Source organism: Coregonus clupeaformis, chromosome 6, assembly GCF_020615455.1.
Source record: "Coregonus clupeaformis isolate EN_2021a chromosome 6, ASM2061545v1, whole genome shotgun sequence".
In the NCBI taxonomy this organism is placed as follows: Eukaryota; Metazoa; Chordata; class Actinopteri; order Salmoniformes; family Salmonidae; genus Coregonus; species Coregonus clupeaformis.
Genome location: NC_059197.1, coordinates 53493615 through 53513243, shown reverse-complemented (window position 1 = coordinate 53513243; position 19629 = coordinate 53493615). Strand labels below are relative to the sequence as shown.

Here is a 19629-nt window from a genome sequence, read left to right as displayed (position 1 = left end):
AAGAGTAACTTTCTAACAGTTAAAGATGTCACAATGCTATGATATAGTAATGGTCTGCATATTGCCACATACCTGTCATAAGACATCACTGTTAGAATATAATTTTCACAGAGGACAGATGTGTATATTACATAGGCTTGAATCAAACATCCACCATAAGATATCACCTGAACATCTGACTGAAGGTCCAGTAAGAACTTGGGGTAGAAACCAGTGGTTCCGTACAACCCATTAACACACTGTATATTACAATGAAATATATCAATGTGCTGATGGCGGCCTTTGAATGATTTTAATGATCAGAGTCAGATTCACAATAATATTGAATAGGTATGTGATAAGAGGCAAGATGAAATAGACTGAGATGTTGTATGCCAAAGAGTTAAAATAACTTACATTTACATTTACATTTAAGTCATTTAGCAACTGACTTGGGTTGAGTTCTCTGTAGCCTTTGTTAATTTTCTTTCTGTGGTCAAGGCAGCAATTCCTAGGTCTTACAAGGCTTGAGTGTGTATGGCTGTGAATGAACGCAAATTATTTGATTATGTGTTAGCTCGGACTAAACACAATATTTTTAACAAAAATAATTCACATCCCCCTCAAAATCTTTTTCTTTAAAAAAACATCCCGATAATATATGTACATTATAAGACTTCTGAGGTTTGAAAGTAATAAAGATACGTGAGTTTTGGGAACACCATATTTAATTGGTGAATTATGATCAGATACGTAATATAATACAAAACATTCTCAGTGACAATACATGATAAACTTCATGCAATTTCTTAAATAATATATGGGCTACAGAGAAATTATGCAAAAATACTACATATCTGTATAGTCAATTATAGCATCGATTACAAAAATAAATAAAAGAAAACATCTGTATATGTTGTAGGTTAAAGGCATAGTATCTTTTTACAAGCCTGCCTGATGTCATATATAATAGGATTAGAAAATGGTGGACATAGTAGAAAATTAACAAATACAATCGTGTGAAGTATAGGTGGAAGTGCAGTTTCATATCTGCCTTGTAGAATAACAAACAAGCCAAAGGAGAAGATCAGCAAAGAGGCTATATGTGGTGTACAAGTGTTAAATGCTTTCTGTTTCGTTTCTTTCGAAGACTTTAAACATATTTGTAGAATTCTGACATATGAGTATATGGTAGGAAATAAAGTACAAGAAAAAGAAAGCAAAGTGGCAACAAGACCCCATATGTTATTCAGCGTAGTATTTGAACATGCAAGCTTGACTGCGGAGTAGTTGACACAATACACTCTGTTTTGCATGTTATTTGGTCATTAATACGTGTCACATATCAGTTTGCAAACAATAAAAAAATGTTTTTCATGGGGACACTAGGTCACCGCAAAATCTAAGGGTAGAGCTCGAAAATTCAAGCCCCTTGGGTGCTGACATAGAGTTACATTAGAAGTGCCCATCCAAGAAGGCTCAAGGTCATTGGCCACAGATAAATTCACGTCAAATCACGTTATATCTACAGTAGCTTTGATTGGACTGATCATGTCAACATCATACTTTCAAAATGTTAGCTAGCAGTCATCATCATGAATCAAGTCGACAATCTACTGGCAAATATTTTTTAATACTTGGAAGGAATCAGTGACTAACTGCAAGCATTGCAAAGAAATCACTAGCCTGCTATTCAGTGGAGTGGCATTGTGGTCCCAACTCTGGGTTTATGGGTCTCTATTCCAAGCTTATAATGTTAAAAATTCAACATTGGCCATGCTGTCAATCCAGCATGATTTCTGCCGTGCTCATAACAACTGTTTACTCTAAACTGGGAAATCTTACTAAAGTGAGTTTAAGAAAACTGTGAACTTGGGAAAAAACAAGCTACGACTGGGAAAATACGTTTTGAACGGTCATCCAACTTGGAATTGTAAGTCGGGAACTCAGGCCTCTTTCCAGAGCTACGACCTGAAGATCCCTGACGTTATCATGATTCAACCTTGTTTTTTTCAGAGTTCTCAGTTGTCTTGAAAGCACCATAAATCCAGAGAATGACAGACTTTGATGACAAAGTTTGATGACAACATTTTCCCACGAAGGACCGCCGCGCCACCTTCCTGTTCAAGTGAGCGCAGCACAACAAGGTGAGTCAAAAAATTGATTGTATGCTGCTGCATATAATAATAATAATAATAATAATATAATAATAATAATAATAATAATAATAATAATATGCCATTTAGCAGACACTTTTATCCAAAGCGACTTACAGTCATGTGCGCATACATTTTTACGTATGGGTGGTCCCGGGGAACGAACCCACTACCCTGGCGTTACAAGCGCCATGCTCTACCAATTGAGATATGTATACTGTAGCTAACAAAGTAATACTAAGTGTTTCCTTATGTAGTAAGCTGTTAGTAGCCCATGTGCCTCACCCTAATAATTTGGTCTATTTTCTCCTCTTAATTTCGCCTACTGTTCTGACTTGGTGGTGCACAAGTAGCCTATAACCTGTTTTAGAGATATTATAATCATTGAATGTTGTAAAAGCTTTCATTGTCTGCTTATATGCCCCCATTATTTATCCTACGGTTCTGACTTGGTGTACAGGGAGAACACTAAGAATGGCCCATGTTCTGAATTATGTCGCTGTACATTTCAAAAGTGCTGAACAAATAGTCATATTGACTACGTCCGTCCTAGCTCGCTCATTAATGTCTTAATAGAAATTACGGATTGCCTCTTATCTGCTTGTCGTCCCCTTATGCCCTATCGTTTGTACATCTCAATTGTCAGTTGAAACCAGAATTGTTTAAGCAAGTCAGCCATATTAGCTATGTTTTTTTCCTGTGGTTCATTTTCATGCCAGCCAGGTAGGCTATACTCCTGTTGTAAAACGAAGCAAAGTGTTTAATATTAGGAAAGTTGAGAAATAAATATAGTAGACCTAGCCTATAGAAAGCTGATGGGATCCTCCTCTTTTTAATACAGGCCATCAAAACTTTTTCACGCAATTGCATAGCCTACAGAAATGTTACTCAACATGTGGTCATGGGCTCACATGAAGTGTTTGATTTGATTTTCGATTACATTTGCGAAGGACAACCTGAAGCTTCTCCCGGGCCAACGTCCGACTCTCCGACCATCAAACTACGTCTCAGTCGACGCAACGAGGGAGCACCAGAGATCCCTCCCAACCTACGTCCGACTCTCCAACCATCGAACTAACGTCCCAGTCGACGCAACAAGGGAGTACTGGAGACCCCTCCCGACCAATGTACAACTCTCCGACCATTGAGTGGACCTTCCAGCCGACCACAACGGCCAGCACAGCCACCACCTGGGCCTGACACCCAAGGGGAGCTAACAGTACCACTCATCATCACCTACAACCGACTCAGCCTCAAGGTTGCGACACAAATCAAAGAGAACCTCCTGCAGTCAGGTCTTCTACCTCTACGCACACCCATCCTGGCCTACCGCAGTAACCACAACCTCCGTGACCGACTGGTACATAGCAGACTATAACCCCTCAACCCACAGCGAGTACCCACAGGACCCCACTTCGACCAACTCAACAGCATCCGCGGCTCGACACACAGCAGCGACATAAGGATACGCAGCCCCTACGGAACCCACACTCTACACACAACCAACTGTGTCTACGCCTTCATCTGCAAAACTTGCAACGCCACCTACATCGGGGAAACCGGCGGGTCCCTACACACCCGCCTCACCCAACATTTTTACAACCTCTCTACCTTTCGCCGCAACAACACACCCCTCATACACCACTTCTTAAAATAACACCACTCCGAACAACTCCGCATGACTGCTCTCTAACACAATCCCAAGTGGACCATCAAACAACGACACAGCAGGGAACGCTACTGGATCGCCTGGCTGGCCACCACTATACCCAACGGACTCAACAAAAGGGCATCACAATCCCTCCACGACTCAGGGCGGGTAGAATATCAAACCAGCAGCGGAACCAATCACAGCCAAAGCGAGACGACACAAACCCTCAAACCCCACCAACACCACCACAACGCCACCCGTCTCATTACCAACACCTCCCTCTAAGTCGTAGTCTGAGACACAGCGTTGCCACAAACATGGGCCCTTCAACGTCTCCACCACACACCACATGATACTCAGGGTTGCCACAACTATGGGCCCTGTAACGTCTTGGGCTTGGGCTGGAGACGCAGGACTACCATGACCATGGGCCCTACGGGGTCTCCGGCCTGGGCTGGGACACAGGGTTGCCGCAACCCCGATCCCTGAAATAGTTCCCTGCCTACGCCGGACACCTGGGCCTGCCGAAAAACACGGGCCCCACCACGTCTACGACCCAAGCCTCAGACTGAGGGTTGCCAAAACCATGGGCCCTTCATCAACATCAATCAAGGGAGCAACACAACACACGCACGACCCACGTGGAGTTCCAGGTCTCCGGCAGCCTCTGGAACTGCCGTTCTGCGGCCAACAAGGCAGAGTTCATCTCAGCCTATGCTACCCTCCAGTCCCTAGACTTCTTGGCGCTGACGGAAACATGGATTACCACAGAAAACACTGCTACTCCTACTGCTCTTTCCTCGTATGACTCTCGCATACCCCGAGAGCATCTGGTCAGCGCGGCGGTGGCACAGGAATCCTCATCTCTCCCAAGTGGACATTCTCTCTTTTTCCCCTGACCCATCTGTCTATCTCCTCATTTGAATTCCATGCTATCATAGTCACTAGCCCATTCAAGCTTAACATCCTTGTCATTTATCGCCCTCCAGGTTCCCTTGGAGAGTTCATCAATGAGCTTGACACCTTGATAAGTTCCTTTCCTGAGGATGGCTCATCCCTCACAGTTCTGGGTGACTTTAACCTCCCTACGTCTCCTTTGACTAATTTCTCTCTGCCTCCTTCTTTCCACTCCTTTCCTCTTTTGACCTCACCCTCTCACCGTCCCCCCCTACTCACAAGGCAGGCAATACGCTTGCCCTCATCTTTACTAGATGCTGTTCTTCTACTAATCTCACTGCAACTCCCCTCCAAGTCTCCGACCACTACTTTGTATCCTTTTCTCTCTCGCTCTCCTCCAACACTACTCACTCTGCCCCTACTCCGATGGTAATGTGCCGTCGCGACCTTCGCTCTCTCTCTCCCGCTACTCTCTCCTCTTCCATCCTATAATCTCATCCCTCTGCTAAATCCTTCTCCCTCCGATCTCCTGATTCTGCCTCCTCTCATCCCTTTCTGCATCTTTTGACTCTCTATGTCCCCTATCCTGCCGGCCGGCTCGGTCCTCCCCTCCTGCTCCATGGCTTGACGACTCATTGCGAGCTCACAGAAGAGGGCTCCGGGCAGCCGAGCAGAAATGGAAGAAAACTAGACTCCATGCGGACCTGTCATCTTTTCACTCCCTCCTCTCTACATTCTCTTCCTCTGTTTCCGCTGCTAAAGCCACTTTCTACCACTCTAAATGTCAAGCCTCTGCCTCTAACCCTAGGAAGCTCTTTGCCACCTTCTCCTCCCTGCTGAATCCCCCTCCTCCTCCCTCTCTGTGGATGACTTCGTCAACCATTTTGAAAAGAAGGTTGACGACATCCGATCCTCATTTATCAATTCAAATGACACCGCTGGTCCTGCTCACACTGCCCTACCCTATGCTTTGACTTCTTTTTCCCCTCTTCTCCAGATGAAATCATGCGACATGTGACGGCCGGCCGCCTAACAACCTGCCCGCTTGACCCTATCCCCTCCTCTCTTCTCCAGACCATTTCCGGAAACCTTCTCCCTTACCTCACCTCGCTCATCAACTCATCCTTGACCGCTGGCCATATCCCTTCCATCTTCAAGAGAGCGAGAGTTGCACCCCTCCTCAAAAAAACCTACACTCGATCCCTCCGATGTCAACAACTACAGACCGGTATCCCTTCTTTCTTTTTTCTCCAAAACTCTTGAGCGTGCTGTCTCTAGCCAACTCTCCTGCTATCGCTCTCAGAATGACCTTCTTGATCCAAACCAGTCAGGTTTCAAGACTGGTCATTCAACTGAGACTGCTCTTCTCTGTGTCACGGAGGCTCTCCGCACTGCTAAAGCTAACTCTCTCTCCTCTGCTCTTATCCTTCTAGACCTATCTGCTGCCTTTGATACTGTGAACCATCAGATCCTCCTCTCCACCCTCTCCGAGTTGGGCATCTCCGGCGCTGCTCACTCTTGGATTGCGTCCTACCTGACAGGTCGCTCCTACCAGGTGGCGCGGCGAGAATCTGTTTCCGCACCACGTGCTCTCACCACTGGTGTCCCCCAGGGCTCAGTTCTAGGCCCTCTCCTATTCTCTCTATATACCATGTCACTTGGCTCTGTCATATCCTCACATGGTCTCTCCTATCATTGTTACGCAGACGACACACAATTAATTTTCTCCTTTCCTCCTTCTGATAACCAGGTGGCGAATCGCATTTCTGCATGTCTGGCAGACATATCAGTGTGGATGTCGGATCACCACCTCAAGCTGAACCTCGGGAAGGACTGCCCGCTCCATGATCTCGCCATCACGGTTGACAACTCCATTGTGTCCTCCTCCCAGAGTGCAAAGAACCTTGGCGTGACCCTGGACAACACCCTGTCGTTCTCCGCTAACATCAAAGCGGTGACCCGATCCTGCAGGTTCATGCTCTACAACATTCGCAGAGTGCGACCCTACCTTACACAGAAAGCGGCACAGGTCCTAATCCAGGCACTTGTCATCTCCCGTCTGGATTACTGCAACTAGTTGTTGGCTGGGCTCCCTGCCTGTGCCATTAAACCCCTTCAACTTATCCAGAACGCTGCAGCCCATCTGGTGTTCAACCTTCCCAAGTTCTCTCATGTCACCCCGTTCCTCCGCACACTCCACTGGCTGCCAGTTGAGGCTCGCATCTACTACAAGACCATGGTGCTTGCCTACGGAGCTGTGAGGGGAACGGCACCTCCTTACCTTCAGGCTCTGATCAGACCCTACACCCAAACGAGGGCACTACGTTCATCCACCTCTGGCCTGCTAGCTCCCCTACCTCTACGGAAGCACAGTTCCCGCTCAGCCCAGTCAAAGCTATTCGCTGCTCTGGCACCCCAATGGTGGAACAAGCTCCCCCACGACGCCAGTAATCCTTCTTCCCCCACCCACCATAAAAAAAAAAGGTGGTTGTCCCACTGGCTATCATAAGTTGAATGCACCAATTTGTAAGTCGCTCTGGATAAGAGCATCTGCTAAATGATGTAAATGTAAATGTAATCTTGCTCTGATTTGTCATCCTAAGGGTCCCAGAGATAAAATATGGCATAGTTTTGTTTGATAAAATAAATGTTTATGTTCAAATGTAGGAACTGGGTTCTACAGTTTGAACCCCTGCTGTCTCTGGCTCCACACCCACCCCGCCCGGCCATCCAGATGTGTGAAAGTTAGTGTATAAGCTAATGATCAATAATATATGACATTCCTTGGAGTGTGTAAACTTACATTATGTATTACCATATCATTTTTGCATGTTCTCTATAGTTATGTACTTGAAAATGTACCAATTGACAAATTCGGCACAGTTGGGCAGACATGATGCAAAATTGTCCAGTATTGCAATGCTTCACTGGATCAATCTGAAACTTTGCACACACACTGCTGCCATCTAGTGGCCAAAATCTAAATCTTGCATTTCAAAGATGGAACAAATAAATAAATAGAAAATGCATGTTTTTTTGTTTATATTATCTTTTACCAGATCTAATGTGTTATATTTTCCAACATTAATTTCACATTTCCACAAACTTCAAAGTGTTTCCTTTCAAATGGTATCAAGAAAATGCATATCCTTGCTTCAGGACCTGAGCTACAGGCAGTTAGATTTGGGTATGTCATTTTAGGCGAAAATTGAAAAAAAGGGTCCGATCCTTAAGAGGTTAAAAGTTCTTGAAATTTGCCGGATTGACTGACCTTCATGTCTTAATGTAATGATGGACTGTCGTTTCTCTTTGCTCATTTGAGCTGTTCTTGCCATAATATGGACTTGGTATTTTACCAAATAGGGCTAACTTCTGTATACCAACCCTACCTTGTCACAACACAACTGATTAGCTCAAACGCATTAAGGAGGAAAGAAATTCCTCAAATTAACTTTTAACAAGGCACACCTTTTAATTGAAATGCATTCCAGGTTACTAACTCATGAAGCTGTTTGAGAGAATGCCAAGTGTATGCAAAGCTGTCATCAAGGCTAAGGGTGGCTACTTTGAAGAATCTCAAATATAAACTATTTTTTTATTTGTTTAAGACTTTTTTGTGTTATTTCGTAGTTTTGATGTCTTCACTATTATTCTACAATTTAGAAAGTAGTAAAAATAAAGATAAACCCTTGAATGAGTACGTGTGTCCAAACTTTATACTGGTACTGTAATAATATATAATGTTCTTGTTTTTTTGGGGGGGTGGGACCCCCCTCCAAACCCTCGCGCGGGAACCACTGACTTAATATGTTATGCTGTACCAGAGGTGTTCTTCATGTTAAAACGAACACACCCCACAATCTTTTCCTCTCAGGGACATTATCATTGTATAGTGGTATTAAACAACACCTGTATTCTTAAATTAAAGTGTGAACATACACTTAAGAATTAAGCAGAAACAGACGGGCCAGGTAGTTAGAGCAAATGCCAGACGGGCTGGTCCATCTTTAGCTCAGTGGCCGGTCTAAAAAGTTTGTAACCTTAGAGATCGGTAGAGGACTGTAGCTGCCAAAAGCCAGTTTTAGCATTGGCTGCGCCACTGAGGACATTCACCATTTTGAAGAAGTAACTGGGTGGGACTTCCTATGGGTTAATGAAGGATCACATAATTCCTTATAGGTCACCAGGAGGGATCAGCCAATGAATTATACTTATGAGCAAACATTCCATAACTGCAGGTGGCAGTAAATCACCAACCTTGTCTTTCTACCTGTTCAAACAACACTCTCCAGGTGGCAGTATGCACTCTTCCGGTTTGTTTGCCAACTCGTAGAAGTAGTAACAGAAAATTGACTACTTCAAAATGGAGATGGCCTCAATGTTGCTTCCAGTGCTCTCACAGATGCCATAATGGGACAGATACACTGATGCAATGTTTATCTAAGTCTATGTTTGTAACGCAAACTGAGGTGTCTTTTGGTGAAGTGTAGTTGTGGGGAATTGAGCTGATCTTCGTCATTGTATATGAAGCTCCAAAATGCATTGGAATTATTTTAATTTACAATAAATAATGCAATGTCTTGTTTATTGTAGCATGACTAAACTGTTTGATCAAGCAAATGGATTCATCCCTTTTATTTTACAGGAAGTTATTTGTGTATTTTACTAGGACAAGAAACAAAATCCAACAGTTTTCTAATTGACATTTCCTCAGTATTTCTAAAGATCTGCTAGATCCTTCACTTCTAGAAGAATAGATTACTGCCCATTTGTGGAAACAGAACTTATTACATCCTTACATCCTTTTGCTCTTTCCCCAGCCCCCCTGAAACTGAAATACATGTCCACTGACATGCTAGAAGAACATAGGGTCAGTGACACAGCAGCATCCCTGATTTGACTTTACTACAGTGCTTTACAGTAGTATGACAGTAAAATACATTTAACGGAAATGCATAAGAATTTACAGAAATAAAATGAAATACAAACGATTAGGTTGATGATTAAAACAAATGTACAGTATAAACATTCAGTTCTTCAAGCAGTTCTGGCAGCTCGCATTCTGACAGATATTCCTGTCAGTCCTGGGATTCAAACCGGTAACCCTGTCCCTGCTGCTGTACAATCTAAAGTCATAATTGGTACCAGTTTAGGTTCAGGTTTCTGATCTCCTTGGTCCTAATCCCTATATGATAGGGTGCAACAGTGATGGAACAGAACATAGCCACAGGAAGTAGGGGTGCTGAGGGTGATGCACCCCCTGAAAAATCAGAGTTACTAAAAAATATGAATATTTTTGGGCAACTTTTTTTCTCACAAAAGTCCTGCATTAACAGACCAATATAGCCTTATGTAGCGCAGGCATAGTGTTTTTTCCCCCGCGGCTATGGAACAGAATGAACTGTACTGATTTTAATACATTAACCTCTCTGTTTACTGTGCTGTGCCTGTTGTAAATAACAGAAAAAAGGGTGGCTGCAGAGAAGTTGATGAAAGTGATCAAGTGGGAAGCACACGTATTAAAATACTTTCGTGACTCCATTTAGGCTTTTAATCAAACAAGTAATATTTTTACATATGAGAGCACAATTAACACAGAAAGTAAAACCACTAGGCTTGCTATGATACATATACCATACAGGTTACTCAGTGCACTTTCAACACAGGATAATTTATCAACTGCTAAGTGAGAGAAAATGGTTATGGGAATAAAATATACCAAGGTTAACAACATCTTCACATTAGAAGGGGTCATAATGCTATGATATTGCAATGGCTTACAAATGGCGACAAACCAGTCATAAACCATCCCTGCTAGAATAATGTAAGCACACATTACATATACATTGCAGAAACACCTGCACTATACAACCTTCATGTTCCCTTTATCTCTGCCTCATAGCAAAATGTGTAGAACTGCAGGAAATTAACTTGAAAACTGCAACAAAATAAATCATTTTCACGATGACAGACGTTTTAGGAAGATGGGCAGGGACACAGCTGTCCTAACGTTAGGTGGGCCAATAGACCAAAGGTCGCAGAATGGGTTGGGGTGTAGTAGGGTCATCCCAAAGATCCCACTTAGCATCTGTTTGAGCATAGCCTGAAGGTAGGGAGGGCAGTTCCCTTTGATGCTCCATAGTTATGCAGTTAATTAGCTAACATGACACAAACCATTCTCAGTTACAATACATAATAAACTTGATGCAATTTTTTAAATAATCTTTGGGCTACAGAGAAATTATGCCAAAATGACTCCTGTATTAGTAGATTCAATGATAGCAACTATAAGTAACAAAACACATAACCCTAAAAAAGTACCTGATTGTTTATTTTTGTAATATTGAGTTAAGGCCTAGTACCTTTTTACAAGCCTGCCTGATTTTAACCATCCTTATGCCATACATAAAAGGATTGAAAAGTGGTGGACATATCAGAAAATAAACAAATAAAATAGTGCGAAGTATAGGTGAAAGATGTGCAGTTTCATATCTGCTTTGTAGAATCAAAAATAAACAGCCAAAGGTGAAGTTCAGCAAATAGGCTATATGTGGTGTACAGGTGTTAAATGCTTTCTGTTTCGTCTCTTTTGAAGACTTTAAACATATTTGTAGAATTCTTACATATGAATATATGGTAGGACATATAGTACAAGAAAATTGAAGCACAGTGACAAGAAGACCCGATATGTTATTCAGCGTAGTATTTGAACATGCAAGCTTGACTACGGAATAGTTGTCACAATACGCTCTGTCTAGAACGTTACCACAAAATTGCAGTCGCAAAGTCAGGGAGATAACGATGGCGTTGATGAAAAAAGAATACACCCAGGACAGTAGAATTAAGACACAAATTATTTTAGGTGTCATAATATTGTTATATTCTAGAGGATAACAAATAGCAATGTACCTGTCATAGGACATAACTGCTAAATTACTAAATTCTGTTAGAACGTATGTGTACACCACATAAATCTGGAGACAACAATAAAGAAGGGAAATATCATGTGTGTCAGAGAGCAAGTAACACATGAGAGCAGGAAACAAACCAGTGCTCCCATACAACTGATTAACAAACAAAGCACATAGAAACAGATACATGGGTTCATGAAGGCTTCTTTCAATGCAGATAACTCCAATAAGGAAAGCATTGGCAAGAATGATGACAAAATATAATACAGTTACTACAGCAAAGTAGAAATACTTCAATTGTCCGATATCACCGTATGCAGCAAGCCTAAACACCTTGAAGTGAGTAGAGTTCTCCATGGTCCTGGGAGTTGGTAAAGATGTGCTGTCAATGTTTGAAGAAGAGGAGCAAATCTTCCTTCTGTAGCTTACATATAAGTTAAAACAATGAAATCACAAAGAACAACCTAAATGGATAATTCCTTGACTTGTTGATTCATTGATAGTTTTGCCCACATCTACAGTATACTCACCAATATAGACAGCCATACATTGTCCTGATAACAAAATTCATAGCCTAATTTAAACAATATTATAATTTGTATCATGCACACATTTAAATTATTACATTCAAATTAAAAATAATACATTGATTACATGTATTCTAAATCCAAAATGGAGACAGACAATTTTTAATCCATGATGACCTCCTAAACTCAGCTCCTCACTTGATTCTTATACTTGTGAGATTTAATTTAAAAAAACGTCTGCCATGGTGTGATATGCAAATGGTCACCAACACCTGGGGAAAATTAGATATTTTCAGCGTCAAGGAAACCATATAGAGAAAAACAGATACCATTTTGTAACACAGGCCCTCCAGGGCGTTCAAAGCCTTTCTTAGAAAATCCACCCAAAAACACTCATTCCTATAATTTACAGTGTTAAATAACACTAATATGTGAGAACAATAGCTTTTTTTAAACTAATGTTTCATTTTGGCATTATTATAAGGTTGGTAGCATCATGTGAAAATTGTTTCAGCTCAAGTCGACTACAAAATCCACAATGCAATGCTCTCTCAATGGGCTGGGTGTAAAATTGCCTAAACAAACTGCACTATTTTAGGAGTCTACAATCTCACCATGTTCAACCTGCAGATCGATTTGCCTCACAGTGGAGTCTAACATTCGCAACGGCACCATACAATGCATCCTGGACTGAAGAGGAAGACAAATAGGAGACATGTGCTAGACCCTCTGTTAAAATGCACATTTATTTAGGTAGGAATATCGGTCTCGCTTTAAATGACAAATGCAGCTTATAAAGGCTTCATAAAGCCTTCATGAACACTACATAAATGTTTTACAAATCGTCTATAATGTCATGCTTTATAAAGGGTTCATCAATGTGGCATAACTGTGTGACATAACCCAATATGTCAAATATGACATAAACCTGTGCTTCATAAAGTGTGGCATAAGCATCGCTTGCTAAAGGCCTTACATCATATTAAATTGACGCATCACAAATGGAGGGTTTCTTCTTTTAGATTTGTGTGTATTGTTGTGAATTGTTAGATGCTACTGCACTGTTGGAGCTAGGAACACAAGCATTTCGCTACACTTGCAATAACATCTGCTAAATATGTGTATGTGACCAATACCATTTGATTTGATTTGATTTGCAGGGTGACTCACTCTAAAGTGCAGTCCTGCAAAGCAAAACACTTTGGTGAGTTAATATTTTTTGCCTACTTCAGTGTTCTTTCCTAAATTCAATTCATCTCAGTTTAGTTTTTCCAGGTTTTTGATTCCCCCATTGTTTTCAGGTTTTCCCCTAGTTTTTTCACACTTTTTGGGTGGAAAAACAACAACATTTGATTTTATTTGTTCACAACAATGCTTAAACCACATCAGGGGAAGACTTTTGAGGTCTGTGAAAAATCAAACCGAGTTTACATTTTTTGTGTAGTTGCCCATGCCCTACATTATTGTTTGGTTAGAGGGTTTTTTCTGTAGTGCAGTAATCGCACATTTACATTTAACATTTGAGTCAAATAGCAGACGCTCTTATCCAGAGCGACTTACAGTTAGTGAGTGCATACATTTTCATACTGGCCCCCTGTGGGAATCGAACCCACAACCCTGGCGTTGCAAACGCCATACTCTATCATCTGAGCTACACAGAATACATGTGATGATTATGTATTCCATGTCGAGTGATTCGCATTGTGGCCACCAATGGAATGGGTGGAGTAAAAGGCCAGCAACACTCCGTATTATTCAGAGCCCCATGAAATGACACCATATATACATTCTACAGACCCTACTGAGTACTCCCTACAATACTTTTACTGCGGCACGCAGAACAGTTTTTGCTCTATAAGCCAATATGTATTCCAGTGATTCACATTGGGGGCATTTATATGACCATGGAACATGTTTTAAAACCCACATTCAATGAGGGTGTCACTGAAATATGAACCAATATGTTACTGCTTAGACAATTATTTTTCATATATCATTAATAAATACAGGGGGGCACTTTTTACATTTTTCTAAATTTCATGACCCGGAAGTACTTTTTTAGTGTTGCTGACGAGACGCTGATAATGTGATGAGTTCGCAAATCAAATGCCCAATTGTGGTGCCAACTCGACAGCAAAAAACAAGTAAGTTAACATTTATTAATTGGAATTTAAATTAGTTTGTAGTAGTTAAGTGTTGAGTTAGATTACATACTCTAGCTACCTGTCAGTAGCTGAGTGTAGATGCGGTGTGGAAATCAAGCGCAGGAAACACGGGCGTTCGTGAACAGACTTTAGTAAAATAAAGGCAGCACCAAACAGGCGAACAGCCATCCCAACCGGGAGGCAAAATACAAATTACGCACAAAATACAACATGCGTAAAAAGCCAATAGCGCACACAGTGCGGACTCTCGAAAACAACAAAACACGAGAGTAAATACGAGAGCAACAGCTAAACAATAACCAATCACACATAACACCTGACCCAACACACGATAACTAAATAGGAAACCAAATCAAACACTAACAAGGGACAGGTGTACAAACAGACAAAACCAAACAAACATGAAACATCAAACGGTGGTAGCTAGTACTCCGGGGACGACGACCGCCGAAGCCTGCCCGAACAAGGAGGAGGAGCAGCCTCGGCCGAAACCGTGACACTACCTCAGTCGTTATTTCAAATAATTTCGGTGACTTTACAGCAATTGCTAACTAGCCCGAAATGTAATTAGCTAGCTAGCAGGCTCAGCTAAATAAAAATCCCCTTAGATACATCCACGTCTCACAGTCAAATCATGAGATTTGTAAATTAAAGAGGAATGTGATAATACGAATCGAATGGAGTTTCTGGCGCAGCACAGAAATGCCCTTATCCAGATGGTGTGACAAAGGCATTTCCTAACAGACCTGCTAACATTCTTTGTTGTTACTTTGAAGGTTGGAACCAACATGCAGTACCTCCTGCAGGCAGAGAGGCAAGCACCATTCGTCCGCCAGCTCAGGGACAAGCTACACTAATCACACTCCTGTCTGACTTTAAATTAAGTACGGCGTCATGCGATATAGAGTCTTTATGGATGTGTTATGAATGACCGAAGGTGTCTCACTTCAACTAAGTTTTACAGGACACTACATAAAGTGCCAATAAATAGATTATTAACATTATGCTGATTTATGAAGGTTCTCTCTTGACCACATGTTAGTGTAGGGTGTTTGAGAGGTATTTCAATGGGTTGATGGACCTGCAAAGCTTGTGTGTGTTTCAGAGCCAACATGATTTGGAGTAGTCCAACCTTAGACCACCATACCAGGAATTCCACTTCTGGAGACCAGGGCTTGATTTCAACCTGTTACAATGGTGGCAACATTTTGTGGCTGATCTTTCAGCAGGGGAGTGGGTGAATGTGTCAAAGACCTGATGTGCCCAACACCGCAAGGTATGGCTCGTTTCTGTTGTGTGCATTTTTGTGTACTGAAGAACATGTAACTTGGTTCCAGAAGAAAGCCACATCTTTAGGTTGGGGGCTTTTATCAAGGTAAGTGTTTCTTTGTGTAATGTCGTCTCCAGGCTATAGCACACACAACACATATAAGCCTGGTATATACAGTACATTAAGCACAACCCCACTAACTTCGCCACCGACAACAGCAGGGTGGATTTTGATGTGTCTCTACTCACAGGCAAAGCCCTGGATTGGGCCACCGCCATATGGACTGCCAACAGCACAAAACTCGGATCCAAGACCCATTTCCACACCCTCTTCAAAGAGGTATTTCAGGGAACTTCAGGCGGAGTTGGCCTGTAGAGGTGACCTTCAGGATTTAAATCAATACATTCGTATGTCCATCTCCATCGACCACCTCATCACCGCCGAAGAACTCTGCCACCCAGGAACCCGAAATCTTCTCTTTCCACAATTCCGTCATCCCGCCCGAATCTTCCAGAGACATGCAGTTGGGTCATGCTCCTCACCCGTGTATCGAACGTCAAAGGCGGATCCAAGAAGGGATCTGCCTATACTGTGGAGGGAAAGATAATCTACTCAGCCATTGCCCTGTTCGCCCCCCACGGAGAGATTAGAGGGGTCCCTCCGCTGCCATGCAGGTAGGTGGGTCTGTATTTCTAAATATCTCCCAGAAGCAATTCTCCATCCCAGTATTGATAACCGTGAAGGGGGTTACGAAGTACGTAGAGGGCTTGATAGATTTGGGAGCAGCAGGTAGTTTTATCGATCACCAGCTAGTACAAGAGCTTGACATTGATCTTACACCTGTCACGCCTCCCTTAAGGATTAACACCCTGGATGGGCAGCCATTGGGTACGGGCTTCATTACGCACCTGACACAGAGCGTTACCCTCCAGACTGGAGTCTTCCACACCGAAACCATTCAACTCATGGAACTCTCATCCCCCAAACAACCACTCATCCTCGGACAACCCTGGCTTTGTCGTCACGACCCTGCCATCACGACAAGGTGAACTACTGTCCTGGTCTTCTACCTACTTCACCAGTTGTCTCAGCCTACCCTGCAGAGCCACCACCATTGAGGACTCTGCCTCTGCAGAGCCACCCACCATACCATCTGAATACGCCCAGTACAGCAAAATCAAGGCCTCCACTCTGCCACCACATTGCCCAGGAGACTGTGCTATTGACTTACTCCCTGGAGTGTCCCCACCGAAGGGCCGTGTTTACCCCCTATCTATACCGGAAAATGAGGCAATGGAGAACTACATTGATGAAGCACTCCCAAAACGGTTTCATTCGTCCTTCTTATTCCCCGGCTGCGTCCAGCTTCTTCTTTGTTGGAAAAAAGGACGATGGTCTTCGTCCATGTATTGATTAACGTTCCCTGAATGATGTTACGGTCAAGAACCGTTTCCCTCTTCCTCTGATCCCAGCGAACCTTGAACAAGTGGGCCACGCCAACATCTATACAAAACTCGACCTGCAGAGTGCTTATAACCTTGTCCGTATACGTGAAGGCGACGAATGGAAGACAGCCTTTATCACCGCACGAGGGCACTATGCATACCTGGTCATGCCCTACGGCCTTACTAACGCCCCCGCCGTCTTCCAATCCTTTATGAACAAGGTTTTCCAGGATATGATCAACCGCTTTCTCATCGTCTACATTGATGACATCCTGATTTACTCCCACTCCCTGAAGGAACACATACAGCATGTACAAAGGGTTCTTCAACGGCTCCTTGACCGTCACCTTTATGTGAAGACTGAAAAGAGCACCTTCCATGTAACCTCAGTAAACTTCCTCGGTTTTGTACTGACACCTGGAGGGGTCAGCACGGATGAGAACAAAGTCACCGCCGTTAAAGAACACCAACGTTTCATTGGGTTCTCCAACTTCTATCGCCGGATCATTCGGAAATCAGTTCTACTGCCGCTCCCCTCACTGCCCTTACCAGCCAGGGGTTGAGGGGGGTACTGTAAGAATCTGTATTTGTTTTCTTAGTTCACCTTTTGTTCTTGTACGTAGCCCTGTTTCTTTGTGTTCTTGAACATAGCCCTGTCTTTCATTTTTGTTCATTGATTTCGCCTGTGTTAGTTACTCACCTGGTCTCATCAGCTCCTTATTTAGTTCAGTTCTTACTGATTGTACCTTATGAGATATTTGTTTTGACTCTACTAAGCCTTTTTATAGCTCGTTTGTGAGAACCAGTTACAGCCTTCAGTACTAGTTTTTGATTTTCCTGCCTGTTTGCCTACCTGTGTATGACCATTGCCTGCCTGTGACCACGATTCCTGCCTTTTGCGAAGGCGAAATAAACACCTGCCGCGCTCGGCGAGTGAATCTACACCTTTTTCTCCCTGAGTATTCATTACAGTCACATATCGCATATTGAGCAGTAACCGTCCCTGTATAGGGACACCGATCCCGCAGAGGTTAAATCTAGAATCTGCAGTTGAAACAATTAAAAAGCTGAAGGATGGGCCTAGAGAAATGTAAACACTTTGAAATTCATAGACCGAGCTATGGATGCAAGGACTGACCATCCATGAGATCAAAATTGTAGTTTTAACCATGTTTTGAGGCTATACAGTGTTTGGTTATGTTGGTCGACAGATCAATGACGGGGTACGTCAGTTGAATCAAGCTCATGATGCATTTATAAGTTATATTCTTCAAGAATCAATGTGTATATATCATTAACCCAATGAGTCCCACTGTAACGCTGCCGCATTTTGGACTTCTAACCCTTTTTAAATGGAGATGCACATGTATCATGTTTTGCGCTATGAGGCTGACAAGCTACAGAAGAGTCATTAATATGTAAGAGGTTCTTCTACATAGAAGAGCATAGAGAATCCCAAGACATAGTGTCTATAATACTGTAATAAGCTCACATAGTTGTGGCATTGAACCTCCACTCACTCTGCGTTAAAGCCACGCCAAACTGCACCTTGCCCCAAGGACCTGGCTCCGCACAATAGGGAACGTGCCTTTAATTACCAAGCACCCACCTTTGGAACTCCCTTACTGAATCTCAGGGCTGCTCAGACTTTTGGGGCCTTGAAAGCAGGCCTTAAGACTAATCTCTATCGGCTGATCTTCCTCCTAGACTTGATTGTTGATTTCATGATTATATATGTATATACATATCTCAAATATAAAATATATTTATATGGTAGTGTGTATATACAGTACCAGTCAAATGTTTGGACACATCTACTCATCCAAGGGTTTTTCTTTATTTTTACTATTTTCTACATTGTAGAATAATAGTGAAGACATCAAAACTATGAAATAACACTTATGGAGTCATGTAGTTACCAAACAAGTGTTAAACAAATCAAAAATATATTTTATATTTGAGATTCTTCAAAGTAGCCACCCTTTGCCTTGATGACAGCTTCACACACTCTTGGCATTCTCTCATCCAGCTTCACCTTGAATGCTTTTCCAATAGTCTTGAAGGAGTTCCCACATATCTCGCCATCACGGTTGACAACTCCGTTGTGTCCTCCTCCCAGAGTGCAAAGAGCCTTAGCGTGACCCTGGACAACACCCTGTCGTTCTCCGCTAACATCAAGGCGGTGACCCGATCCTGTAGGTTCATGCGCAGAGTACGACCCTGCCTTACACAGGAAGCGGCACAGGTCCTAATCCAGGCACTTGTCATCTCCTGTCTGGATTACTGCAACTCGCTGTTGGCTGGGCTCCCTGCCTGTGCCATTAAACCCCTACAACTCATCCAGAACGCTGCAGCCCATCTGTTGTTCAACCTTCCCAAGTTCTCTCATGTCACCCCGCTCATCCGCACTCTCCACTGGATTCCAGTTGAAGCTCGCATCTCCTACAAGACCATGGTGCTTTCCAACGGAGCTGTGAGGGGAATGGCACCTCCGTACCTTCAGGCTCTGATCAGTCCCTACACCCAAACGAGGGCATTGCGTTCATCCACCTCTGGCTTGCTGGCCCCCCTACCTCTGCGGAAGCATAGTTCCCGCTCAGCCCAGTCAAAACTGTTCGCTGCTCTGGC

General features: G+C 42.9%; 1 protein-coding gene across 1 annotated transcript; it reads right to left on the bottom strand.

Moving 5' to 3' along the window:
- Positions 1–4157: 4157 nt before the first annotated feature.
- Positions 4158–11951, bottom strand: LOC121568206 (olfactory receptor 11A1-like). Its single transcript, XM_045216975.1, has 2 exons — positions 11046–11951; positions 4158–4307 (listed from the first exon to the last, which is right to left on the bottom strand). Exons 1-2 carry the CDS (start codon positions 11949–11951, stop codon positions 4158–4160), a joined length of 1056 nt encoding a protein of 351 aa, XP_045072910.1.
- Between the last annotated feature and the right edge of the window lie 7678 nt (positions 11952–19629).

Coding starts and splice junctions, on each gene's coding strand:
- LOC121568206 (XM_045216975.1), bottom strand. CDS start 11,951: ATGGAGAACTCTACTCACTTCAAGGTGTTTAGGCTTGCTGCATACGGT. Junction 4,308..11,045: donor TCAGGCAGGCTTGTAAAAAG/GTACTAGGCCTT, acceptor GTTTTTCGGCAG/GCCCAGGTGTCCGGCGTAGG.